This window comes from Myotis daubentonii, chromosome 16 (genome assembly GCF_963259705.1).
Source record: "Myotis daubentonii chromosome 16, mMyoDau2.1, whole genome shotgun sequence".
In the NCBI taxonomy this organism is placed as follows: domain Eukaryota; kingdom Metazoa; phylum Chordata; class Mammalia; order Chiroptera; family Vespertilionidae; genus Myotis; species Myotis daubentonii.
The window spans coordinates 50,035,618-50,062,211 of NC_081855.1; the positions used below are offsets into that span (position 1 = coordinate 50,035,618).

General features: G+C 49.1%; 2 protein-coding genes and 1 pseudogene across 2 annotated transcripts; all 3 read right to left on the minus strand.

Moving 5' to 3' along the window:
* Positions 1-367: 367 nt before the first annotated feature.
* LOC132217878 (keratin, type I cuticular Ha4-like) lies at positions 368-4,491 on the minus strand (annotated as a pseudogene).
* A 5,507-nt stretch (positions 4,492-9,998) lies between these two features.
* On the minus strand, positions 9,999-13,555 carry LOC132219008 (keratin, type I cuticular Ha1). The gene is made up of 7 exons (XM_059670997.1): positions 13,205-13,555; positions 12,975-13,057; positions 12,490-12,646; positions 11,517-11,678; positions 11,307-11,432; positions 10,919-11,139; positions 9,999-10,259 (listed from the first exon to the last, which is right to left on the minus strand). Exons 1-7 carry the CDS (start codon positions 13,550-13,552, stop codon positions 10,133-10,135), a joined length of 1,224 nt encoding a protein of 407 aa, XP_059526980.1. The 5' UTR covers positions 13,553-13,555; the 3' UTR covers positions 9,999-10,132.
* Positions 13,556-21,189: 7,634 nt separating this feature from the next.
* LOC132219327 (keratin, type I cuticular Ha7-like) lies at positions 21,190-25,923 on the minus strand. The gene is made up of 8 exons (XM_059671690.1): positions 25,495-25,923; positions 24,431-24,513; positions 23,279-23,435; positions 22,827-22,988; positions 22,601-22,726; positions 22,004-22,224; positions 21,679-21,785; positions 21,190-21,398 (listed from the first exon to the last, which is right to left on the minus strand). The coding sequence occupies exons 1-8, from the start codon at positions 25,921-25,923 to the stop codon at positions 21,190-21,192; spliced, it is 1,494 nt and encodes a 497-aa protein (XP_059527673.1).
* Positions 25,924-26,594: the final 671 nt, after the last annotated feature.

The window sequence follows — 26,594 nt, forward strand, 5'->3', positions numbered from 1 at the left end:
TTTGAAGCAGTTTCTACAGAAGCTGGTCTTCACAGTGTAGGAGAGAGGGAAGCAGAGGACTTCACAGTGAGGAAGGGGCAGTGGGAGAGAGCAGTGAGGATGGAGAGGAGTCTCAGAATTGTCCAGGGCCCTGCAGCCAAAGCAAGATGGACATCAAGTAGTGAAGGCCAGGTTTTCTTCATGGTCTTCCCTTGGTGGGAGCCTCCCAGGGGACAGCCCTTTCTCACTGGAATATGGTGGCTGGGTTCAGTCATTCACCTCATGTCAACCTCCTAATGAAGGGGTATTTTTTATGGAACAGCCATGAGAAGCACTTTACAATGCATGAATATGAATGAGAAACACATTTACAATGCCAGAGAAATAAAGTTTATTGGGAAGTAAATGAAGCAGGCTCCTTGCATTCCAGAGAATACCAAAGAAGCCAGGAAAGCAGGAGACATACATGTATAGGAAACGCCCTAAAGTAATACCTGGAGCTCAGATTACAGGGAGCTGGACATCTTCAGATACAGAGAGACTCGACCTTCAACAGGAGGGAGTTTTCCAGACATTGGAACTTGATGTGTCTTTGCTTGTTGGATCTGGAAAGCATTTCCATGTCTAGAAATATCATAGTTGGCGTGGCAAGATGTCTAAAGGCAACTGAGCTCCGGCAAAGTAGTGCCTAGGAACCTTTTCCATGTTTGATCTAAATGACTTCATTGTTGTCTTCAAAGAGGATGCCAGTATTTAAGTAAACAGCAACTTGTTAACAGGGCCCACAGGAGTTTCCACAAGCATTGGTGGTAGCACACGGATTGCAGGGGAGGCTGGGAGAACAGAGTTTTAGAATGGATTAGAGAGAGGATGGAGAAAACACCAAGTTCAATGAAACAACCTATGAATTCACAGTGGTGGAGTTAGTTGGAATCAAATGTGATTATTAACAAATCCTTTTCCCTTCCCCAGAATGACATGGGCAGAGGTGGAAACTTGTCCTTTTGAAAAATATTACCTCCATTGTTAGCTCCCTGAGGCAGGGGATGTATGCACTTTGCCTTTGACCTTGCATATATGCTTAACTGTCACATGGTAGACACTTGATTAATGTCATTGGGTGAGTTGAAAATATGGCCGACATGTGAATGTCTACAGTGTCATTAGTCCCACATACACTTCCCCAGAAATATTTTGCCTCATACTCACTTGCAGTCCTCGCTCTCCAGAAGGTTCCGGTACGTGTTGATCTCACACTCCAGCCGGGCCTTGATGTCCAGCAGCACCTGGTACTCCTGGTTCTGCCGCTCCAGGTCACATCTGATCTCACTCAGCTGCTCCTCCACATTGGTGACCATGCACTGCACCTGGGACAGCTGGGAGCTGTAGCGGGCCTCCGTCTCCGTCAGTGTGTTCTCCAGGGAGTCCCTCTGTGTGGGGAAGAGGAAGAATGTCACAGAGCTGCTCCTTTATTTAGCACGTCCCCCCACAAGGTTCCATAGAAGTCACAAGCTTCCACAGTTAAAGAGACTGTGACCCAAAGGTCCGCCCTGTGGCTCTGATTCCCCTGCTTTCTCACCAGCAGGTCTGAACAGTACCCACCAGGTTGTGCTGGGCCTGCAGCTCGATCTCCAGGGCGTTGACAGTGCGTCTCAGCTCAATGATCTCCGCCTGGCAGGTCTGCAGCTGCTCTGAGCTGGACACCACCTGCTTGTTCAGCTCCTGGGTCTGAAACACCAGAGGTAAGAGACAGGATCAGACCCTGCCTTAAGGGTCCCAAGGTCTTGGGTGGCCATGTGCTGAGATGCCCACCTGGTTGGTGTACCATTCCTCCACGTCCCTGCGGTTGGTCTCCAATAGGGCCTCATACTGGCACCTGGTCTCATTGAGTACGCGGTTCAGGTCCACGGTGGGGGCAGCGTCCACCTCCACGTTGAGGCGGTCTCCAATCTGGCAACGCAGGGTGTTGACTTCCTGATGGAGGAAGGGAAAGGTGTGAACCCACAGAAATAGATCTGCTATCTTCCTGCGATAGCCAAAAAGTTCACTGAAAAGAATATCCTGACTTTTCCAAAGACTGACACAGATATTATATAAAAATAAATTCAAATAAGGGTCACATCGATTCCTTTCTGGGAAAACTGAAATACACCCACATTTCCTATAAGACTAAGTCCCAACTCCTGGCCATGCGCAGGTCCTTTGTCATTTCCTGTCACATCCCTACAGGTACCGCATGCGCAGCCATACCCATTCATGGCCTTTCTCAAATATACCTTACTTTGCCGCTTCGTGTCTTTGCTCAGCTTCCTCCCTCAGATTACGACACCCCAGTACTAAAATTTTCCCACTCTCCATAACATGCCTCTGAGAAGAGTTACCTTTCAAGCAGACTGGATTGTTCTCAGGGCTGCTCATATATCGCATATAGCAGTTATTTCCCTCTGCTGGGATTACATCATGTTTTAACATTGTTGTCTCCCCCAGACCAGAGACAAGACTGTGGGGCCTTTGAAGAGAGGGGCTATGACTTATGTCTTTTTTTTCTCTCAATCTCTACCACCAAATTAGGGACCAACAGTGACCAACAGAGAACATGGATTTCCTTCCTCAGCATCTCCAGTACCTACCCAACCCTCCCAGCTCACCTTGCTGTATGCTATGGACATAGCATCATGATTCCCTGATCTGACCCTGAGTTCTTCAGAGAAGGGTACCAACCAGGGATCCTGATGGGCAAGTGCCTCCTCATACCTGATGCTGAAGTGTTAGCTCTGAAGCCTATTGTTGTTGGTGTTTTGTTTTGTTTTTCTCTCACCTCCTCGTGGTTCTTCTTGAGGCAGAGCAGCTCCTCCTTCAGGGACTCCACCTGGGCCTCCAGGTCAGCCTTGCACAGGGTCAGCTCGTCCAGGATCCTACGCAGGCTGTTTATGTCCGACTCTACCAGCTGCCGGGAGGAATGCTCCATCTCGTACCTGCACATACAGGTTGGAGTGGGAGGAAGAACCAGGAAGGAAGCCCATCTTCCTGCCCCATGTCCTGTTTGAATGGCATTGCCTCGCTGTCTTTGAACTGACAGTTTCCCATGCCTTCTTTTCCATGTGTTCCTCAAGCTCTGAATGGATAGTCTGGAGGGAACCTGACCCATCCTAACACCCAAAGGTGCCCACGGGGACTCCTGGAATGGAGTCTCTCTCTCTCTCTCTCCTCTCAATGTTGTTGGTTAATACGCCACCAAACCAATCCATTCTCCAAGAATTAACTTCAATTTCTGAATTTGGGGGTTTAAGAAGGACCAATAGAGACTGAAGAGCAGATAGCATATGAATCTGGGCTCTTAAACGAATTTCACATATCCAGTCATAAGAGGAGAGATAAAAAGGGGGAAATGGCTTCCTCTTCTTTTCCAGGCAACATTAGGCCCACAGGGCCATGAAGGAGCCATAGGGACCTTGGAGGTTACCTGGCCGAAAAGTTTCAACATACTTGGTTCTGAAGTCATCAGAGGCCAACTTGGCATTGTCAATACAGATCACCAGCCTGGCGTTCTCAGACTTGGCACACAGAATCTGAAAACAAGGTTCCACTGTGAGGACCACCTGAACTTGAGAACTTCTTATTGTTCAAAGACAGCCAACTGCTGCTGTGCCCCCACATACCCGACTCCTCACCTTCTGCTGCAGCTCCTCAATGGTCCGGAAGTAGGACTGGTAGCTGGGGCACATCAGGGGCTCCTGCTGCTGGCACCGCTCCTGGATGCGGCTCTCCAGCTCCGCGTTCTCCCGCTCCAGCTGCCGCACCTTCTCCAGGTAGCTCGCCAGGCGGTCATTCAGGAACTGCATGGTCTCCTTCTCGCTGCCATTGAAGGAGCCCTCGCAGAACCAGCCGCAGTTGCCCACATTGGCGGGGATGTTGCTGGCCCCAGGTAGAGGGATGTCATGGCAGCTGGGGGCCACACAGGGCCGGGAGGGGCAGCTAGAGCCGCAGCTCAGGTTGGACAGACAACAGTTGTAAGGCATGGTACTGGGAGAGGTGATGGGACAACAGACGAGCTGATGGAGGTGGATATAGGTGAGGTTTGAGTCTCACCTTCCTCCATGGTCCTTTTATACCCTTTATTGTGGGTGGGGGTTTGGCATGTTGCATAGTTTTCTCTCCTAATGCTTCAGGTAATTTTTTCTCCAAAATATGCTTGTTAGATGCCTCCACAGAGTCTTCCCTCATCCCATAAAATTATTCCATTCATCTTGTGTCACACGGGCTCCTCCTGGGTACTGATGGTTGGTGAAAACAGAGTTTCATCAGATGGCTTCAAAGGAGACAGAATCATCACAACCCCAAATGGTTCTCCCCATTACTCAGAGGGTAGGACAGCCAGGGACATGGGGTGGAGTTGTTTGGGACTCCTCACCCATGAGGCTCTGCCACTGGAATCCCTAGAAAGAGAGTTTGGAGTCAACAGTCTTCTGGTGGCCTTCTCCCAGGTATAGTCACATTTCAGTGTTCAGTACAACTTGTCTTTCAGCAAAAATTTATCCTGTATCAGCTGCAAGGATCCTGAGCCTTACTCCATGAGAGTTTTACTTGGGGACTTAGAGAATTTTTCAGTAATGAAGAGACTGAAAATAATTGAGTGTTTATGGTTGGGAAAAGAAACCAGTGGAATGGGCAGGCACAGTACTAAAGCAGAGTTCAGACTCCTGCCCTTTTTTGTAAATAAAGTTTTATTCGCACATAGTCATGTTCACTCATTTAGACAGTATCTATGGTGCTTTCATTCCACAGTGGCAGAGTTGAGTAGTTGCAACAGAGACCACATGGCCTGAAAAGCCTAAAATATTTCCTATCAGTCCTTTTCAGAAAAAGTCTACCAACCTTCACTGAAGCAACAATCTCCCCAAGATGAGAAAGAGAAGAGCTGTATAGAGGGAAACATGCTGGGAATAGTTCACAGAGAGTTCAGATGACAGTGTTGACGCAAATGCTTCAGACGTAACAAGAAAGGAAAACCTGAATGAGGTACTCAGAGCTATCTTTGTATCCATAGTGACCTTATCTCAAAGTCTCTGGAAATTTCTCTTGCCTTATTCCTAGACATAATCCTCTTACTGAGAGCATTGAATAACCCTAGTAGTGTGGCTCTGCCAACATGAGATATTCCCAGAACAAGTCACAGCGCCCATGAGAATGCAGCTTGACTCTGTTGTCCCTAAGAAGAGGGCACCACCTGTGACAAGTGTGTATATTTCTCCATCACCTCTGGGATCATATACCCTTTGGCACTTCAAAACCCTTGGGAATCTCCCTATTGCCCAATAATGAATCTTAACAAAGTAGCCCTCCCATCTCACCTTCTATTTTCTGTCACTATATCTGTCCTTTGTTTTGCACAGAAACAAAATCATGGTTCAGAAAGAATTCCTAAAAGATCATTTGTGGAACACAATGTAAATATAAGTTAAGAATCTGTGTTCAGATTCAAAGGTAGCGGGGAAGGAACAAAAAAGCATATGTCTGAAGCTAAATGATCTCAGTTCACATCTTCACTGACGATATGACCTCAGAGAAGTGAGTTCCCTTTTTTGACTCTTGTTTTCTTCATCTCTTACATTGAAGTAATAGTAGTTTTGTTGCGCAAGTTAAATAAGATATTGTGTGTGAATATGGTTGGGCATGGGGATGATGGTGATCATTTCTGTAACCTTCCTCCTTCCTATTGTTGGCCTAGATTATTCAGATGAAGAATTTTGTGAAAATTCAATTTTGTTGAACAGACACCTGGACAGGTTGCCATGCCAACCTAGTAGTGATCAAACCCCATTCACTTACCTTGCAAGCACTAGGGGCACAGAACTATACTCATAAATTAATCAACAAAGATGCAAATTTTAACACTAACTTGGTGACCAGAATAGGAAGTTGGCAGATGGCCCATGGTCCCCACATTCTTTGTTACGTTCCTGATCTTGTGGGTTTGGTTATCTTATTTGGGGTACTTCTTGAGGGGGACAAGTTCTTTACATGGGGTTGTACTGCCACCAACGCCTCCTTTCTTGTACTGGCATTGAAATGGGCTCTACTCATCCTCTGGGAATCCTCCAGCCTTACATTTCCGTGCAAGTATTCATAATAACAATGACAGTGGTGATGATGATGAAGATGATGATACCATTTCATAAATACTTATTATGTGCCAAACAAGGTGCTAAGTGCTATGGCACAATTCTCAGTTGATCCTTCCAACAATTCTATAAGTTTGATCTATAAAATTTGTCCAACTTTACAGATAAAGACACAGATTAGGAAAGGCTCAGAATCTTCCCAAGCCACGGCCAATAAATGGCAGAGCTGGGGTTTAAACTTCTCAGCTGTCTAACTCCTGAGCCTGAATACCTAAACACAGTGCAAAATATTTGGCACAGAAGTTTCTCTGATTTTTCTAGGGGACCGAAATATTGGATTAATTTCTGCCTATTGTCCCACTCGTAGTTTTTGCTTCTGGTCCCCACTGGGACCCTGTTACCCAACCCCTACTAACCACATCAGCCGTTCACAGGCCTCTCTGACCAAGCAGTCCTCTCACCTTCCTGAACTAAGACCAAGTTACACTCAGCTTTTCTCTACAGGGCAATTCCATCCTTTTTTTATAATTGGCTGGTTTATCCAGATTGGAAATGAAATGGTGTGTTTTTAGCATCTAAACAAATGAAAATGCACAATGGCATGAGCTAAGGTGACTTAGTATCTGGGAGGAGGCCTCCCTAGCCTTGAACTTTTAGCCCTGTAAAAGTTTACTTCAGCAGTGAGTTTCATGGCCTAGAATCAAAGAATTTTATAGCTAGAAGGACTTGAATTCATGGAAGAGAAAACGGAGGCACAGACAGTGAGGCAGGAAGGAAATGAATCCCAATAGATCACTTTCTACTCAGGTAGCCTATGGGACCCTTCACACATAGTGTTCCTGTCTCACCCAAAGAGTTTGGATTCTATTGCTGTCATCAATGTCAGAGATGAAGAATCTGAGACACTGGGAAGAAACTTAACTTGTCCAATGGCACATGTAGGTAGATTCAAGTCTGCCTGGGCCATCCCACCTCCTTGTGAATTAGAACAGCAGTCGCCAGCCTTTTGGACCTCATGGACCACCAGTGGTCTGCGGACCACTGGTTGCCGATCACTGAATTAGAGAGATGAGACAATGACAAGGTCAGGAAGTGTCCAAGCACAAGAACTGGAAGAAGACACAGAAACGAGATCATGAATTTCGATGCCAGCTCTGAGGACAGATATATTGCTTTGCTCCTCAGTAGAACGGGGGTTAAAAAGTGACAAATGCCACAAGCTTGTGATGAGGCGTGACTCCTGGAAGTAATGAAATGGGCTTTTATAGAGGAAAATGCTGAGACTCCTAGCCAGTGCTATCCTGACTGTAGATGCTGACAGCAGCCTCAGGCCTTAAAGGGCTCCAACAATGACTTTGACCCCAGGTACAAGAATGAAAAAAGATGCTTTATCTCTATCCCATAGCAAATATAAAATTTTCAGGGAAACAGAAAGAAAAAGAATCAGCAAAAATATTTAGCTTGTAAGCCTGGGTAAAAGTCAACCATCAGAGAGTGATATGCCCAGTGGGCTTAGAGCTCAGACCAAGAATGCTCAGGAGCCAATAAAACAGATCACCACAGAGCACTCACTGGACATGCCAACCGAGAAGGGACCTGGGGCCAGAGAGTATCAATTAGAGCTGAGTAGAAGATACACTCCTGGCTCGGAGTTGAGTGGGGATTTAGAAAAGAGAATATTTGGAATAGTCAAACTCAGACAGATAGAAAGTAGAATCGAGGTTATTACCAGGGGTTTGGGGCAGGTGAGATTGGGAGGTTTAATGAGTATGGAGTTTTAGTTTGGGATGATGAAGACATTCTGGAAATGGATAGTGGTGATGGCTGTACAACAGTGTGAATGCACGTAGTGGCCCTGAATCATACACTAAAAATGGTTAAAGTGGTACATTTTCTGTTATATAATATGTTACCACAATTAAAAAAAAAAATAATGAAGGTGTTGGTGGGGCTGTGGTCCTTTCTGCGGGCTCCAGGGAAGACTCCATTTCCCTGCCTTCTTCAGCATCCAGAGGCTACTGCGTTCCTTGGCTCGGAGGCCCCTCGCTCCCTCTTCAGATCCTGCAGTGATGGGTCAAGTGCTTCTCCTGTCACATCGCTCGGACCTGTGTCCACAGTCACATCTCCCTCTGACTCTCTTCTCCCTCCCTCTTCCACTTTTAAGAACCATTGTGATTACATTGGGCCCACCAGCTAATCCAGAATACCGCCCCCCCATTGCAAAGGCAGCTGATTTGTGATTTTAATTCCATCTGCAACCTTAAAGTCCCTCTGTGCATAAACTAACATATTCCAGGTTCCAGGAAGTGGGACATGGACACCTTTGAGGGGAGGGGAGCAGTTATTCTGCCTACCCCATGAGCTTTTAGAATTACTCCAGCATTATTGTAAAATAATATATGTAAGCAGGATATGCAATCAGTGAACAAGCAAAATGAGGCAGGACCTCTGACCTGAACTTGACCTTGGATTTGGAGGAAATCACAGACTTGGTGGCCAACCACATGAGAGAAGGAAGTTCAGGTCAGACGCTTCTCACAAACCAAGTGGCCAAACATGCAAATCTGAATCCATCCCAAAATTTGAGCTTTGAAAATAAGGATTAAGAAAAGGATCAAGGGGGAAGTTATAATAGAAGGAATAAATAGTTGCTTTATTTAAAAAAAATATATATAAAAAAAAATATATATATATATATATATATGTATATATATATATATATATATATTTTTTTTTCAACCCATTTCATTATTTTAGTGCACAAGACTGTGTTTCACTAACGTGGGGTCTGATACCAGCTTCAGGAAGCCTGGTGTGATGGGCAAATTAGTGGGGAAAATTAGACCCCTCTGTGGTCTCCGATCCCTTCCTATCAAAACGGTCCTCTGAGGTTTTAGCAAGTGGATGCTTATCACTTCCGTGGCTCTTCATTAGAAATTAAAGAAAGATCCCCATTCTTGATGAGTGCTGCTGTCACCTTCAGTACCCCAAGATCTGCTTGCCTCTCCAGCCTTTGGTCACAGGGCCAGGGACTCTGGCTTATAACAGCACTACCTGGGGACGAGTTTTATGCCTTTTAACAAATTGTAAATAACTTGCAGCCAGGACTGCTTTTTTTCTTTATGTGTCTCCCCTCCCTGCAGCCCCAGGTCTGCATGGGGCAGGTATTCATCAGGTACTGGTTGGACTGCACTGAGAAAGGCAGGGGTATCAAGTGAGGAGTTGAGGGGTCTCTAAGCCCCAGAGCACAGAGGGGAAGCGAGTAGCTGAAGCCCAGGCTGGTAATGATCCACCTACACAGGAGGAAGGAGGAAGTCTTGGGCACAGCAGAGGGTCCCTTCACTAGATGTTCCTGAGGCTGTGGGACCCCCAGTCACCCAGGTGATACAGTGCCGACCCTATAACTTCCTGCCTAGAGAAGATGAGCTTTCCAGAGAACCTCTCTCTCTGGCCTCCAGCTCATGCCTTTGAATATAATCAGCTCTAGGAGATGTCAGGTCAAGAGAAGAGGGGTGGGGGTGGGGGAGAATCTAGGAATGGTCAGGGGGAGAGAGGAGCCCTAGCCCTGCAGCTGCCCTTCCCTCCCTCCTGCCACCCTGCCTCATCCATGGGTGCCAGGCCAGCCCTCTGCCCACCGGGCATAGAACGGCTCTGTATCCAAGAGTCAGGTCATTATATGGCCTGACTTTCAAGTGGCTTTTTATAGAGTGCTCCAGGGATGGGTGTGGCGAAACAAATGAATACCAATGAGACATGAATACCAATGAGAAAGGCGTCTGCTTTGCCAGGGAAGTCAAGTTTATTAGGAAGTTCCAAGGAAGGCCGCTGGTGCTTGGGAGGGTTCTCTGGACAAGCAGAGAAGGAACAGACCCTGGTGAAGGCAAGGTGGGGCAGGGAATGAATGATCTAGAGTAGGTTGGGTGAGTTTCCAGCCATGCAAATTGTGTCTTCAGGCCCTTGTGTCAAATGAACCAGGGCCAGGTCAAAGCTCTGGAGCCCTGGGCCCTGCCTCCTGGCTCCTCTGGCAGCCCTTAGTGCACAAAGGGGCTGCAGGGTCCACAGCGGGGGCGGGGGACGCAAGGTGTGCAGGGATTGGAGACACAGGGCCCAATGGGCTTGCTGCAGGCGTTGGTTGTGGTGCAGGGGTTGCAGGGCAGCCTGGAGAAAAGAATGACGTGGAAAGGTGAATTGAGGGAGGCTTATAATACGTACCAGAGAGACCCCAAGAATGGAATGCCCATCTGGACTTGGCCTGACCTATAACAGAAAGGCTAAAGGCTCAGCGGCTACAAAGCTCACGGTCAAATTTCTCATGGTCTCCCTGCCATATAGCGCCAAAATTCTGAAACCGTGGCTTTGACTCCCAACACTGTCTATTCCCAGCTGGTGACCTTGGGAAATTCCCTTAACTTCTCTAAGCCCAGTTTCTTCCCCTACAGAATGGGGAGAAGACTGATCCAGCCTGCCTGCTCTTAACTGTACATAAGGCCAGATGAGGTAGTGGGTGGTAGTGTACCGTCTACAGAAAACAGTATTATAAAACAAGAAATATCATCAATATTATCACATTAGAATGCAAAGAATTGGCTGTACACTTTCAGTTTGTACATTAAACAATACTTGCCGTTTTATGTTTTCAGTGATGGCCATATTGTGTTCGCTGAGTTCTGCTTGAGCATGTCTGGTGTGAAGTCATAATTTTCTTTTCAAGGCATGCAATCTTTCCCTGGAGTCCGACTGAGAAGTATGTGTGTGTGTGTGTGTGTGTGTGTGTGTGTGTGTGTGTGTTCATCAAACACCCCCAGCCAGGTACTCACTTGCAGTCCTCGCTCTCCAGCAGGCCCCGGTACGTGTTGATCTCACACTCCAGCCGGGCCCGGACGTCCAGCAGCACCTGGTACTCCTGGTTCTGCCGCTCCAGGTCACCCCTGATCTCAGCCAGTTGGGACTCCACGTTGGTGATCATGCACTGCACCTGGGACAGCTGGGAGCTGTAGCGGGCCTCCGTCTCCGTCAGTGTGTTCTCCAGTGAGTCCCTCTGTGTGGGGAAGAGGAAGAATGTCACAGAGCTGCTCCTTTAGCATGTCCCCCATAAGGTTCCATAGAAGTCACAAGCTTCCAGAGTTAAAGAGACTGTGACCCAAAGGTCCGCCCTGTGGCTCTGATTCCCCTGCTTTCTCACCAGCAGGTCTGAACAGTACCCACCAGGTTGTGCTGGGCCTGCAGCTCGATCTCCAGGGCGTTGACCGTGCGTCTCAGCTCAATGATCTCCGCCTGGCAGGTCTGCAGCTGCTCTGAGCTGGACACCACCTGCTTGTTCAGCTCCTGGGTCTGAAACACCAGAGGTAAGAGACAGGATCAGACCCTGCCTTAAGGGTCCCAAGGTCTTGGGTGGCCATGTGCTGAGATGCCCACCTGGTTGGTGTACCATTCCTCCACGTCCCTGCGGTTGGTCTCTACCATGGCCTCATACTGGCACCTGGTCTCATTGAGCACGCGGTTCAGGTCCACGGTGGGGGCAGCGTCCACCTCCACGTTGAGGCGGTCTCCAATCTGGCAACGCAGAGTGTTGACTTCCTGTGGATTCAGAAAAAGCAAGAGTGGCTATCCTCAGTGAAGAATAGACTCAAAGAAATGGCATTGTTTGTTGAAGCCGGTTAGTCTGTTTCCTCAGGAAAGAAACTTAGTGGAACAATCTCTGACGGTTCAAGGCAAGGTGATCTGTGCTCCATGTGGGCCCAGCTCCCTCCTCTCCATGACTGTGCCATCCCACCAGGATTCAAAGAACAAAATATGACCATTGGTGTGGAAACATGGAGCAGACTGACACATCTCAGAGGGTAGAGGAGTGGTAGTTGGGTGGAGGGGGGCAAAGGGAGAGGAAATAGGGGACATCTGTAATAGTGTCAACCATTTTTAAAAGATACATATTTTCAAGGACCAGCTTGGATGCCACTGAATGTCAGACTAATCCTCCACTTTCCCAGTTTGCATCAAATAATTCTTGCCATCAAGTAAGAGAATAATTTAATCCCAGGAGAGAGAAGGAGCCCCGGATTATTCTTCACCAAGACTTTGAAAGAGTAGAGACTCTTTTGGCTCTTCGTGGTGAGAAATGACTTTGCATAGCGTGAATACAACAATGGGGCCTGGAGCACCCCTGCCAATGTGGGCATTCTACAACACAGTGACCAATCACAAGCTGGTGGGAGTGTTCGGGGAAATCCAATTATGAGTGAAAGAGACAACTTATCTGGGATCATGTATAGGTTTCATCTCTTCATTTTTTTCTGTCATTATGAACTGTTGGTGTGTTAAAAGGAAATCACTAAAGCCACCTCAGCAGGAGACTAAATCAGGTTTCTTCATTTCTCATTTCCGGCCTCACCTCCTCATGGTTCCTCTTGAGGCAGAGCAGCTCCTCCTTCAGGGACTCCACCTGGGCCTCCAGGTCGGCCTTGCACAGGGTCAGCTCGTCCAGGATCCTGCGCAGCCCATTCATGTCCGACTCCACCAGCTGCCGCAGGCCCAGCTCCGTCTCGTACCTGCACAAGGACAAGATGAGAACAGTAGCTGGCAGACTTCCAAGACTCCCAGGGATGATCTTTGATAACCCCATTCTGCTTGTCTTTCCACTTTCTGCAATGAGTGAACCAGGAGACAGAGGGTTCTGGAGGCTATCAAGACCCAATATGGATCCAAAAGCAATAGATTGATTTGAGCCCTCATCTCTTGGTGATTCCTTAGCTCTGCTCCCCTCAATCCCTGTAGAATCCTTTGTGACCAACGGATCAATAAAGCTACGGGAATCCCTTTTCTTCTAGAGATTTAACAAAAGATGTGGACCCCAGTGCACATTCTGAAAGAACTTACTTGGTCCTGAAGTCGTCTGCGGCCAGCTTGGCGTTGTCAATCTGCACCACCAGCCGGGCGTTCTCAGACTTGGCGCACAGGATCTGGAGAATGAGAGGGCGCTTAGTGAGGACAGTAAAGAGGAGAAACTAGAGTCAAGATGACACAGAAGCAAGAAACACACTTCTCTACCACAGATTGACAATCATGGCAAACTCCCCTTGCTTAGCAATGACAGCAAGGCCCCTCACCTTCTGCTGGAACTCCTCGATGGTCCGGAAGTAGGACTGGTAGCTGGGGCACATCAGGGGCTCCTGCTGCTGGCACCGCTCCTGGATGCGGCTCTCCAGCTCTGCATTCTCCCGCTCCAGCTGCCGCACCTTCTCCAGGTAGCTGGCCAGGCGTTCATTCAGGAACTGCATGGTCTCCTTCTCGCTGCCATTGAAGGAGCCCTCACAGAACCAGCCGCAGTTGCTCACATTGGCGGGGATGTTCCAGGCCCCGGGCAGGGGGGTGCTGTGGCAGCTGGGGGCCACGCAGGGCCTGGAGGAGCAGCTGGAACGGCAGCTCAGGTTGGGCAGGTAGCAGTTGTAAGGCATGGTGCTGGGAGGGAGCAAGTCACCCAGCTGAAAACAGAGTCCCAGCTCTCCAAGGAGCATGTAGGACTCCTTCTTCTAGGAGCATTTATACCCTCTCTACAGAGGGTGTGGACATAGTAATGTAAAGTCTTTTTTCTTCTCACATCTTCACCACTTTTCAAATGCTCTTCCCTTCAGTCTGTTATTTGCCTTCCTCATAAGAGTCTCTTGTCCCATAAAATTCTTGTCCATAAAATTCTTTACTTGAGCTTCCTGCTAAGTCAGGACTCCTCTCAGTACACCCATGAAATCAGACTTTTGTGGTAGACCTTCAAAGAGGCCACACAGTCTAGCCCAAGTAACTGCCCTTATTAACTGGGAGTTGGTCTATCCAGTGGCATTCTTTTGCGTCACGTGATCCTGTAAACCCATAATCAGACCCACCTCATAGCCCACCTGGCATCTCTAGGGAGGGACTGGGATTGAGTCAAGGAAGAAGTTGTATGAAGTGGCAGCAATGGGCACCCTTTCCATCTGCTTTAAGAGTCGAATCCTTTAGCACTGTAGCACCCCAAGCCTTGGAAACCTGGAGGTGGACAGCTGTTTGTGTGACACCTCTTGTATATCCCTTAAAGGGATTATAGAGAGATTTTAAAGGTAGAGTCTTTGATCATTAGTTGGGAGTCAGGGGAGTTTCTGGAGGAAGAGATCATTTCGAAAAAGAGTTGGGAAAAATGCAAGCTGAGAGAGCCATACAAATGCTTTTCAATGACCTGGGAAAAGTTTCTGGAGACAGGTGAGAAGAAACAAGAAGGTGACAGTGGACTTTTCCACCGGTGTCCATAGCATTGGGACAGAGTAAGCAGGTAGCTGGGAAAGTCCAGAGACTGCCCAGAGGGGCTTCCACAAGCATGAAAACCTTTGAGATTGATCTTAAAGCATCATGTGGATTGACTTCATATTCTGTCATATACCCATTTTGGCTTTAAGATAAAAAATCGTTCTAAAGTTTCCAGTTAAACTATCTAACATTTTGCCCAGCTAGCTAAGTGAAATCGATAAACCAGGGAGATGTACCGATCCTGTCCTGGGCTCCCCAACCCCGGCCTTTCCCGGTTCCACGTAACCTGGTTTAAGAACCAAAAGTTAGAAGGTACCAGGGACGGCTCTGTGGTCATGTCACTGAATCCAGGGACCTGTTCACAGGGAGAGAAATTGCTGAGATGCCGCATAAGCACGGGACGTAGCAAAGCAAGCCTGGAGGATTGGGGTTGGTTTGAGGGATGAGGAAAGGCACCAGAAGGTCTGAAGGCAGGCATAGAAGGTCTGGGGAAGAGGTGGCCAAAGTTCTGAGTATATATATCAGTTGCATAATTATAGGCATCGCCGGGCCCCCCTTGCATCTTGGGTAGCAGCACCCCAACCTCCACTGTGGCTTTGGCTGCCGGCCAGAGTGGCAGCTTTATTGACAACTTATTGGAGTCCTTCTCCCCATCCAGCTTTCATGCCAGTATTCTGACGGCTCTGTGCTTGAGTCTCAGATAAAAGGTCCTTCATCTCCTCCAAGGCCATTATCGCCACTTACTATAATGCCATTAAGATGCTCCACCGCACTACAAAGAAGCCCCAGGCTTATAATAAAATCAAATTTTCTTTGTTTTCCTCCAGGGCAATTAAAGGAGAAGAAATAGATGGGTGCTGGGGCAGGCATCACCGACTCTCCAGAGCAAAGGCACAAGGCTGGGCAGCTCGGTCAGTAGGAAGCTCCTGTCTCACTTCGTCTGGGCTCGGGACGAATGGAAAGGCCTGTGAATCAGCCTCGTGAGCATTTGCTTGTAGAGAACAGCACGGAGCCTCCTGCTTCCCAACTTGTCAGCCTGCAAGGAGCTGTTTCCTCAATCCCGGCTTCCTTGCCACCCAGGGAAGGTTCCTCTGAGCACAGACTCAATGCCAGCAGCATCCTTCAAGCTCTTTGGCCCGATCTCCTGACTGGCCAGTGTAGCATTGTGGAGGCTTTAGTCAAAGGAGAATGTGCAGGTTGTAAATATGAAAAGATTGGAGGATTGGATTGACAAGTAATGGCACCGAATTTGTGCACAACGCAGAGACCAGAGAAATGGAGAGAGATGGAACAGGGAGAGGTGTGTTTAATAAGAGAGGTAAGAACGCGAAGAAGAGGGGAGAAGGAAACCTAGAAGGAATCCCCAGAATAGCATGGGGCCACGCATATCAGACAAAGATACCCCGTCTTCACAAGAGTGAACCTGGAGGATGCAACACTGGGAAGTAACCAAGACAACCTGCATGGGTGATGGAAGAGTGGCCCACCTGCTGAGTGTCCTGTGAGATGTAAGTGGCGATGACTCCGGAAAGATCTATAGACGCGAGACCACAGCTTCTGGGGCCTCTGAAAGAAGCGGCAGTCTTCCAAGGTGTCCAGACCAGAGCATCACCTCCCTGATCCACACTGAGATGTGTCTGTGGCTGAGAAGGACACCATTGTCTGCATACAGGCAGCGCAAGTCAAAAGGGGGACAAGGCTACCTGTTCCTGAACGAGTAAGGACCGTGCAGAGGAGCAAGGAGCAGAGGGAGTCAGACCTGCATGGGCTCCAGTTCACAAGGAACAGGTTACCCGTGTTACCTGGAGATTCCTTTTTCCCTGCAGAAGGGGAAACGGCACAAGAATTCTGGATGGAGCCGCAGATGGGCTGGCTGGTGAGTGACCATAATGCTGCCGTCCCTTGTAAATCTAGCCTCTCTCTTGCGGTGTTTCTAGAATATCGATAGGCTTGGGGGAATTTGTTGCTCGGATTCATAGGGGAGGTGGGACTCTGGTGCTGTGAGGTCTCCACGACCTCCCAGAGGTGAGGATCAGACTTCACGTACTCTCTAACGTCCTAATTAAAATAGCTGCAAATCTTACTCAGTCAGAGAGAAACTGAGCAGTTAATGGACTATCAGAGCCACTTTCTTCATTTAGTTCAATTTTATTCCAAATGCATTTATTGAGCAGCTTCTTGGTGCTGAGCATGGGACCACAGTGATACAGAAGACTCGTAGTTCCGGTAGAGGCTTATCTTTTCATGAGCAATTCAGGCTAATATGGGCCCCAAAATATTTGAGAAATAACAAAAAGGTAAGGAAGTGAGAAATTTTAAACGTGTGAGCTGGACATTTGGAGATAGGTCTGTGTTTAATGTAATTAGAAGGCTGTATGCGCAACATTAAGGAAAGCAGGCATTTGTTGAATGTCTACATAGCACGTGGCATAGTCCCAGGGCTGGGGCTGGGAGGGCAGGGGGATGGGAGGGAGATGGCAGGCCCCTGCCCTCTGTGAGCTCTCAGTCCTGTTGGGCAGACAGACAGGTCCACAACGAACTCTAATATGAGGTAATGTAATTGGGCCCTTCACCCCCACCCCTCAAAAAAAAGTTTCTTCCTTCCCACTTCTTCCCACACCTATTTGTGCCCCAAACCCCAGTCATGGGCTTTTCAACCCAGTTCATGGTTCTCAGCTAGGGGCTGAGGGATGAGGCCATTTCAGATGATTTACCTGTATTCCGAAGGTGTATTGGTGACCTCACTGTTTAGGTGGGGTCAGGTAGAATTCAAACAACTGATCTTATTAGAACCCATATCTTTTTAAGAATCTTTGCTTCAACCAGGCCTGGTAATGTGTGTGTGTGTGTGTGTGTGTGTGTGTGTGTGTGTGTGTTTAAATATATTTTTATTGATTTTAGAGAGGAAGGAAGAAGAAGAGAGAGATAAAAACATCAGTGATGACAGATAATCATTGATTGGCTGACTCATGCATGCCCTACCCTGGGGATGGACCCCACAACTTGGGCATGTACCCTGACCAGGAATGGAACTGTGACCTCCTGGTTCATAGGTCGCCACTCAACCACTGAGCCATGTTGGCTGGGCATAATTCATTATTTTGATATTTGGTTCTTGTTGTTTTGGAGACCACCAATGGTTCAGCCCTGCAGCATCCCCCTAGGCACTGAGATGAGTTGCAAAGCAGGTGAAGGAGGCAGGTATGGGGCAGAAGAAAGAAAAAGTGCTAAACCAAACAAGTAAATGAGGAAATAGAAAGGGGGATGCGATCAGTGGAGAGAAATGGAGGTGACACCTGCTAGTGAGCAGACACAGCTGTGCCACCCTCGGGACCATGGCCCTCCTGTGGGTGCAGACGTGTGGCGGAGGGGCGTGGAGCCCGGCGTGAATGGCTGGACACATGTGGAGGATGTCTGATAACCAGGGAGGAAGAAGGGAGAAAAAGGAGATTTGGGTACATAAACCAGGGTAAAGGGGGAGCCTCCTCTGATAGAGGCCAGGAGGTGGCCAGAGGCCAGGAGCTCAGCCTGAATGTGGCTGGGTGAGGCGGACAGTGCAGGGTAGGAGAAAGCACAGGAAGACTCTCCTTGGGGAGAACCCCAAGTCCTTTGCTGTGAAAATCCATCTCAGCCACCCCTCCCAGCACTGAGAGCGGGTCTGAATGGGAAGTGTTGTCCAGACGTGCTTCCAGCAAAGCCCTTAAGCAGTGGTTCTCAACCTGTGGGTCGCGACCCCTTTGGGGTCGAACGACCCTTTCACAGGGGTCGCCTAAATACATCCTGCGTATCAGATATTTACATTATGATTCATAACAGTAGCAACATTGCAGTTATGAAGTAGCAATGAAAATAATTTTATGGTTGGGGATCCCCACAACATGAGGAACTGTATTAAAGGGTCACGGCATTAGGAAGGTGGAGAACCACTGCCTTAGAGGTTCAGCGCAGGGAAAGGGCAATGGCCTGGGAATGAGAAGGCCTGGCCTTGAGTGAGACCAGCTGTGAGAACTTAGGGGGTCATTTCCCCTCCCTGACCCTGAACTTCTCCCACTGCAAATGGGCACGCGGACGCCTGTTCTGTCTCTCTCAGGGTTCGGCAAACTGAATAACACACATGAAAGTGCTTTGTCAATGGTAAAATGATGAACATGTATATGGGAATCTGTTTTTCTTCTTCTCCTCTTCCTCAATAGAGTGGGTTTAGTAATGGCTGGGGGTGGGGTGACCTTCCTTGGTGATTCCCAGGCATTAAAATGGCCAAGCTCCTCAAGCTATTTTGAGATGCTATAGGAGTTTCATTCCTTGTATCACCTTTTGTGACATAAAGCCTCAGAAATGGTTCCTCATTTCCTTCAAGGAAACGCACTGGGGGTAGTTATGGTTCTGCTGACACAATCTGACTTAGCCTCTGTAAAGCACAGAGGTTAAGAGCAGTTGCTGGGCGCAGACTGCCTGAATCTAAATTCTGGCTTCACTACCTAGTAGCTGTGTGATCTTGGGTGTGTTACTTAACCTCTCTGAGCCTCAGTTCCTCATCTGCAAAATAGGGATAGCAAAAGCATTGGCTTCATAGAATTGCTGTAAGGGTTAATTGAGTATAAACTTATCTGTAATTTAGTGCCTGGCTTATAGTAAGAGCTCAATGAATGTGAGCTTTGAATACAATGTGATGATGATGATGATGAAAATGAATATTGTGGTGGTGGTGATGATAGTGATGATGATAATGATGGGCTGCTTGGTTTCCAGGGAAGCTCTTCACACTTCCCCAAGTATAATAACCCGTCTACCCAGTAATTCTTCCCAGGAACCCAAACCACTTCACACACGCACACATACACAAACAATGTCTCATCAAAGCTACTCTTATAATTATAAATGACAGGGCATTGGATGTGAACTTAAGAAATACGGGTCAATCACCCTGGGGCCCCATTGACTCATTTCATGTCACCAGAAGAATCCCTCAGCCACTAAATGACTCACTTCTCTCTCTCTCTTTTCCCTTAAATGGGAAGAATAATGCTTGCCTACTCTGTCATGTGCAGGAATAAGTGTGTTTATTTTGTTAGGCAGCTTTGAACTTGTTGGATGAAAGGAGCTATTTAAGTACAAAGGAGGAGGGGAAGGTGTTTGAGCCAGGTGCTAAAATAAGACTAATCAAAATTGCTCTTCCTTGGCGGGACCCACTCTTGGGTAGTGCCTCAGGGGTGTGTCACCTGTGCCCAAACACCTCCACCACTTGGGGGGGAAAGCAGAGGCACCATAGGGTAGGAGAGGAGGGCGTGACAGCCTCTGACCCTTCCGAAGCTTCCTATGATTGGAGTCCTGGCGCCTCCCAAGCAAATCAGCCCTGTCTACACGGACAGTGGCTGACAGATAAGAAGAGTCTGGGCTTGAGAGCAGTTGAAGGCAGAGAGCTCCCGAGCTCTCTCCACCTCGGGAGCTTGAGACTGGTCGTTCCTGCCCCGAATGGGCTGGATTCAACAACCATCAGCTGGACTTTGTAAATGTCCCGGCAAGTGACTTAGATTCAGAGGGATCGCAGAGCAGAGAGGGCTCCACTTTAACACGTAAGACAAATACGACCTCGAAAGCGGAGTCATAGCATCTGGGGAGTAGAAGACCCTCTGCAATCATCTCGTCCAGCCCCATCAACTCTCCGAGTCCCCGCCTCAGCATCCCCACCAGGTGGCTGCAAAGGCCCTGCTTGCGTATCTCCCTGCCTCCTGCCTTTGGCCAGGTGCAATGCTGCTTTCTGGAGATGTGCTGTTCTCAGCCTAAATACGGAGCCTCCAGCCCAGGTGTCTATTGCCTGCAAGTTTCAAGCCCAGCAGCTGCCAGAAGGACTTGCCAGGGGAGCCTGTTGAGGAGCATGGGTGGGTCAGTTTGATGGATAGACCGATAGTCTGACAGGCTCAGCCATCACCAGGGTTAAATATGTCCAGAGTTTTGTCATGTGCAGGGGAAAGGCTCTAGCTCAGCGGCCTGAGGGATTCCCCCCCCCCATGGGACTGGCCAGGAGAGCAGGGGCAACCCCTTCTGCAGAGCCTGGCCAGGCAGGGGCTCACTCCCCAAATAAAGCCCCTAGCCCGGTGGTTCTCGAACGTGAGAGCGCATAGAACCATCTGGAAGTCTCGGTAAACCAGACTTCTGCCTCAGAAAGTCTCGGGTGGGACTCAAGCATGTGGATTTTCCACAAGTTTCCAGTAGTGCTGGTGCTACTGGTTGGAGGACCACACTTAACCACCACCCTAAACCTTCTCATGTTGGATTGTTTTCCCCTTCAAAGCTCCCAGAGGATGGGCTTTGGTCTAGTTCAGTGGTTGGCAAACTGTGGCTCATGAGCCACATGCGGCTCTTTGGCCCCTTGAGTGTGGCTCTTTCTAAGCCTTAGGAGTACCCTAATTAAGTTAATAACAATGTACCTACCTGTATAGGTTAAGTTTAAAAAATTTGGCTCTCAAAAGAAATTTCAATCGTTGTACTATTGATATTTGGCTCTGTTGACTAATGAGTTTGCCGACCACTGGTCTAGTTCAAAGGGACTGCGGGTCAAGCCTTGACTCAGCCACCAGCTGAGAATGACAGCCGCTCCACACTTGCGGGTTTCTGTGGGACCCTGGTCACAGGCCTGTAACGCCCAGCACGGGGCCTTGCAGGTCAGGAGCATGAGATCACGAAGCTGACTTTATGCAGAGACCCAGCAGGACCTCTGGATGGAGCTTTTCCTCTGCGCAAGAGCCGTGATGCTGCAGCCAGATAAAGGGGTGGAGTGTTTTAGTGTCTGTGTCTTAAAAGCTCTGTGAATCCAGGTCTAAATCGGCAGGGTGAGGTCCAGAGCCAGGCATCTCTCGTCCGTGCGGTTTTGCTGCAGTCCCAGTTCAACCCCAGTCATCACCGGCTTTGCCATCTCCCAGAGCCACAGGCCCTGCTTCTGCGGGAATGGCTGGTTCAAGGAGCTCCCAGCATCGCTCTCGGCATGGGATGGAGAAACTGAGACCAGCAGGCTCTGGCCTCCTTGTGCTGCAGAAGGTGACGTTTATTAGTAAAATAAAAACAAGGTTACCTGCCACATCTCAGAGAAACCAGGAGGCAATAGAAGAGAGAAAAGGAAGCACGAATCCAGGGCCCGGAGCTGAGCAGCAGGACTGGAATCCCACCAGGGAGAAGCGCCGCCCGCCTGGCTCCAGTCTTTGGGGTTGGCTGAGGCAGTAAGGCTCGATGGAGCCGAAGGACCGTGTTCTGTTTTCTGGCACCTCGGGCTGAGGAATATTTCAGCGCTGAGGCGATGAGCAGGGCCCACGGGAGGCCTGAAGAGGCCTGGAAGGGCAGGGAGGGCAGGGGGTACAGGCTGCAGGGGCTGGACAGGGGGTGCTGGAGGCCGGGGTTGTGCATGGGTTGCAGGGAAGCCTGCAAAGAGAAAAACGCTGTTTGTAACATTGGCATCAGAAGTTCATGAAAGACAAAAGGATACCAGCACTCTAGAATCGGAGGAGCAAACAGGGTTTTAGACCTTGGGTAACAAGTTTGTCTTCAAAGATTGCATCTGCAGTGCAACCTCTAGGGCATTGCCAATAAGAGGTCTCTGCTTTTACACGTGACATTGACACAGACATCAGAGGACCTACTTGCAGTCCTCGCTCTCCAGAAGGTTCCGGTATGTGGCGATCTCGCCTTCCAGCCGGGCCTTGACGTCCAGCAGCACCTGGTACTCCTGGTTCTGCCGCTCCAGGTCAGCCCGGATCTCGGCCAGCTGCTCCTCCACGGTGCTGATCAGGCCCTGCATCTGGGCCAGCTCGGTGCTGAAGCGGGCCTCAGCCTCGCACAGGGAGTTCTGCAGGCAGTCCTTCTGTGATGCCAAAGAAAATGAGAAGCAGGTTAAAAAGCATGGATTCCTGCCCGCAGGCTCTGCAGCCAGATGATGACACCCCCAGGAGTTTGCCAGAGGACAGTCCAGCCCCTGTTAGCAGTCTCCAGCTGGAGGAGTGGACAATGTGCTATGGCTCTTCATCATAGACCTTGGGAGGGGTTTGCAGAACCTCCCTCATCTGGGTTAATGTGCATTCCCTCAGCATTCACTTCATGAGAATGTTCAGTGCTAAGGGGATGAGGTCAAGGTTCAGGCTGTGCCCTGGTCTCTATTTAAGGGAGGCATATACTGAACCCGGAACTGTTCCTGGGAGTGGGAGCCAAGCCCAGTCTGCCATGCAGGCACAGGAGCTCACCAGGTGGTGCTGAGCCTGAAGCTCCACCTCCAGGGCATTCACTGTGCGTCTCAGTTCCAGGATCTCCGACTGGCAACACTGCAGCTCCTCGGAGCAGGACGTGGCCTGCAGGCTGATGCCTTCAGACTGAAGCACAGTGGGATAAACGACACAGGTCAGCTCACTGGCCCCCATGGAGCCGGGCTCCCCCAGCCCACCTGCCCCCTGCTCCGCAGCACCGCCTCACCTGAGCTTCAAACCACTGCTCCACATCCCGGCGGTTGGTCTCCACCATGGTCTCGTACTGGCACCGCATCTCCTCCAGCACCCTGCTCAGGTCCACGGTGGGCTCCGTGTCGAGCTCAATCAGGAGCCTGTCTCCCAGCTGGCACGTCAGAGTGTGGACTTCCTGTGGGCACAGAAGGAGGATGTCCTATTCACTGAGCTCCTACTACCTCCACCCAAAGCCTCAATGATCTCCCACTGCCCATCATCCCAATGATTTTCCTTCACCCTCTGCGGATGGAGAACATGCTCCCAATGAATACCAGAGCTCCTCTTCATTGCTTCTGCGGCTTAACCATACGGCAGGGCCTGCAGAGCTTCCATCCTGAGCCAGAGGAAGAGCCTCGTTTCTTCCTTCCACTGAGCCTGCATTCACCCCCCAGACGTCTACACAGATCACACAAAGGACCCCACCTGTTCATGGTTCTTCTTGAGGCAGAGCAGATCCTCCTTCAGGGATTCCACCTGGGCCTCCAGGTCGCACTTGGCAAGTGTGAGGTCATCCAGTGCCCTGCGCAGGCCGCAAATGTCGGCCTCCACCAGCTGGTAGAGTGAATGCTCCATCTGGTACCTTTACCAAGTCAGGTATAGGAGTTGGGGTTCAAGGGTAGAAGGGATCCCAGGACCCAACGTACACCCATAACGTCACTGGCTCCTCTCTGCAATCTCACTGTGAGTTGGCATTTGCTGTGTAGTGTGCTCACAGTCAGAAAGCAGTAGGGTGCTCCCCACTCATTCAACACTAAGCACCTAAGATGAACCCGCAAAGTGGCTGGTACTGAGGATACCGGGATGGACAGATGGCTGACGGCCAGAGGGGAGGCAGCAGAGTAATGAGGCAATTACGATGCAGTGTGATCACCGCAGAACCCCCTCTTCCATTTCCCCTGCTGAGACGGACCCTGGGATCTCTCTCAGATTAAAAGCCAACAGCGAGCATGGAATGAAGGAAATGACTTTCTTTAGCTCTAGAGGAGTGAGGCTTCCATGTGCCCTGAAGAAAGATGACAAAACATAAGGCCCCTTCCTGCTCCCAGGTGGGACCATCTCAGGTGGTATAAACCCTGTGACCTCCACATGCCTCCATGGCATCATGAATTACTAGAGCTCACACATTAGTCAGGCTGCAGTGTGGAATCATCTCCTCACTGAGGCAGCGAAGTTCCTAGGAAATGGCCTCAGGGTAGGAAATCAGGGGCCAAGTTCCAGTTCTACCTCTCAGTAGCCACGTGACTTCTGGCAAGTCACATCAGCACTCTGAGCCTCCGCGTCCTCATGAAGGAGAGACCATCACTGCCCTGCATACTTCACAAGGTTCTTCTTGCAATGGAATCAAGTGGCCGGTGGTTCTAAACTGTCATGTTGTCAACTCTAAAGGCTAAACAATTATGGGGAGTGGGGGGTTGTTCTTCCAAGATCTTGGGCTTAATTGTCCTTTATTTTCTCTTGCTGGAACTGTTGGTTTGGTCCTGGTCAATTACATCTCTGATGCCAACTGCATCACAGGAGAGAAGAAGCCAGAAGAGGCATCTGGCCCTGTCCCCTCCCCATCTGACCCCAACTCACTTGGTCCTGAAGTCATCTGCAGCCAGCTTGGCATTATCGACTTGGATGACCAGCCTGTTGTTCTCAGATTTGATGCACAGGATCTGAGGAAAGAAAGTAGGCTCAGGGATTCACTGTTCTCAGACCATCTGTGGCCTCAGGTCGAAAGAAGTCCTATTGGCTGGGTTCAAACTGCAACATCCCCTTGGACAAACACAAACTCCCAAACATGTAAAAGATGCTTGTGCAAACTGAACATATAAAAAAGATCATTTTATTTTGCCAAATGTGATGCTTAGCCAGATATAAACAAAAAGATCTGGAGTCTAGACCAGAGAACAATGGCTGGTGATGAAAGTTTTAAGGTGGGATCCATTCCTAATAAGAAGTCCTTTGCGCTGGTTGGTCAACTTCCCCAAAGGTCTTCTCTGAATCTAGCCAGATTTCTGTGGGGGGCCATTCTGACATTCCTTGTCTTCCTGTCTTCAGAACTAAGATGTAGGCTCTTAAGCAGCATTGACATGATCATCAGAGGGGACAGCTGATGTGCATAAGAGGCCAGTGCTACTGAATGGATATACTCTGGCTCATGCAGGACATTGGAGCATACTCCTCTGACCCCTTTTACTGCACCAGAAGTTAGTTGCACTGTTTTTGCAACTAGAGGTTAGGAATTTAAGTACTGAACCTAAGTAAGCATAAACTCAGAATCCTGGTAAGTCAAATCCTACGTCTCATCCTTTACACGTCCCCATTCACCTCCACTTGAGAGTTTCTCTTCCCACATCTAAAAAACATTTCAGCTATTGCTGCTGCCACTGCTAGTCCAGGCCCTGGACATTTAGTGCAAGAGTCAGTAATCTTTGTCTGTAAAGGGCCAGAGTGTAAATATTTTAAGCTTTGCAGACTATGGGTCTCAGTCATGACTACTCAACTCTGCCACTGTAGCACAAAGACAGCCAAAGACCATACATCAATGAAATAGCACAGCTGTACCAATAAAACTTTATTTACAAAATCAGGCAGCAGGCCAGATTTGGCCCATGGGTTTGCCAACCCATGACCTGGAGAACCCCAAACCTCACCTTCTGCTGGAGCTCCTCGAGGGTCTGGAAGTAGCCCTGGTAGTTGGGGCACATGGTGGTCTCATGGCATTTGCTCCACTCTCGGATCTTGGTCTCCAGCTCCGCGTTCTCCTGCTCCAGCTGCCGCACCTTCTGTAGGTAGTTGGCCAGGCGGTCGTTCAGGAACTGCATGGTCACCTTCTCATGGCCGTTCAGGGTGCCTTCACCGTAGGCCCCACAGCTTCCGATGTTGGCAGGAATGTTGCGGGTTCCTGGCAAGGGGCAAGCATTGTGGCAGCTGTTGGGCAGACAGAGATTGGGTCGGCCCAGAGGGGTGGTCCCCACTCGAACTCGGTTGACATGTGCCAGGCTGGCCAGGAGGCCCTGGCAGGCAGCCTTGGCCTCTGAAACCTGCCCCCTGCGGGGAGAACTGCAGTGGTCAGAAGTCATGGTGCTCAAAGGCTGGCCTCCGGCTTTGTCCACGGCTGCATTTGCTGGAGCCTAAAACCTTCCTTCTCTAGATCTTATATAAGCCTGTAGTGGGAGTTGATGCAAGAAAACTGGCATTTTGCTCATTAATATGTATATCGAATGTTATACGATCACTCGGTTAGTCAGTGATTTTGTCTCCTATAAAGAGTTAATGAGTTCATAAAAAAGGCCTACCCCACACAGGATGCTGCTCATCCCTGCAGATTCCTCGCACACAGGGGACGAGTTCTTCATTGAGCCACCCACACTCTGGGGCTGTGAATTCTTTCCCCACTGTCAGCTTGTATCTGTGAGATAATCAAGACCCTGGGACTCCTAACATGTCCTCAAAAGCTCTGTTCCCCCTGTGGTCTTTTCCTACCTTAGAATGTTGTCATCATGGCAAAGTCTAAGATGCTAGTCCATCAGGCACATTGAGGAAAGAGAGAAAACACAATTTTTCCCCCAGCAGATATGTATGGAGTGCTGGGGAGAGGGAGGGGGCACTTCTTGGCCTCCTTGGAGGGAGCGGGGTTTGATTTTAATAAGAGAGAGAAGAAAGTTAATGGCCCTGGTATTATAAAGGCAGTAGGAGGAGTGTTAAACACATTTTTAAATAAAATAGCTGTGAAGATTTTAAGAAGAGAGTA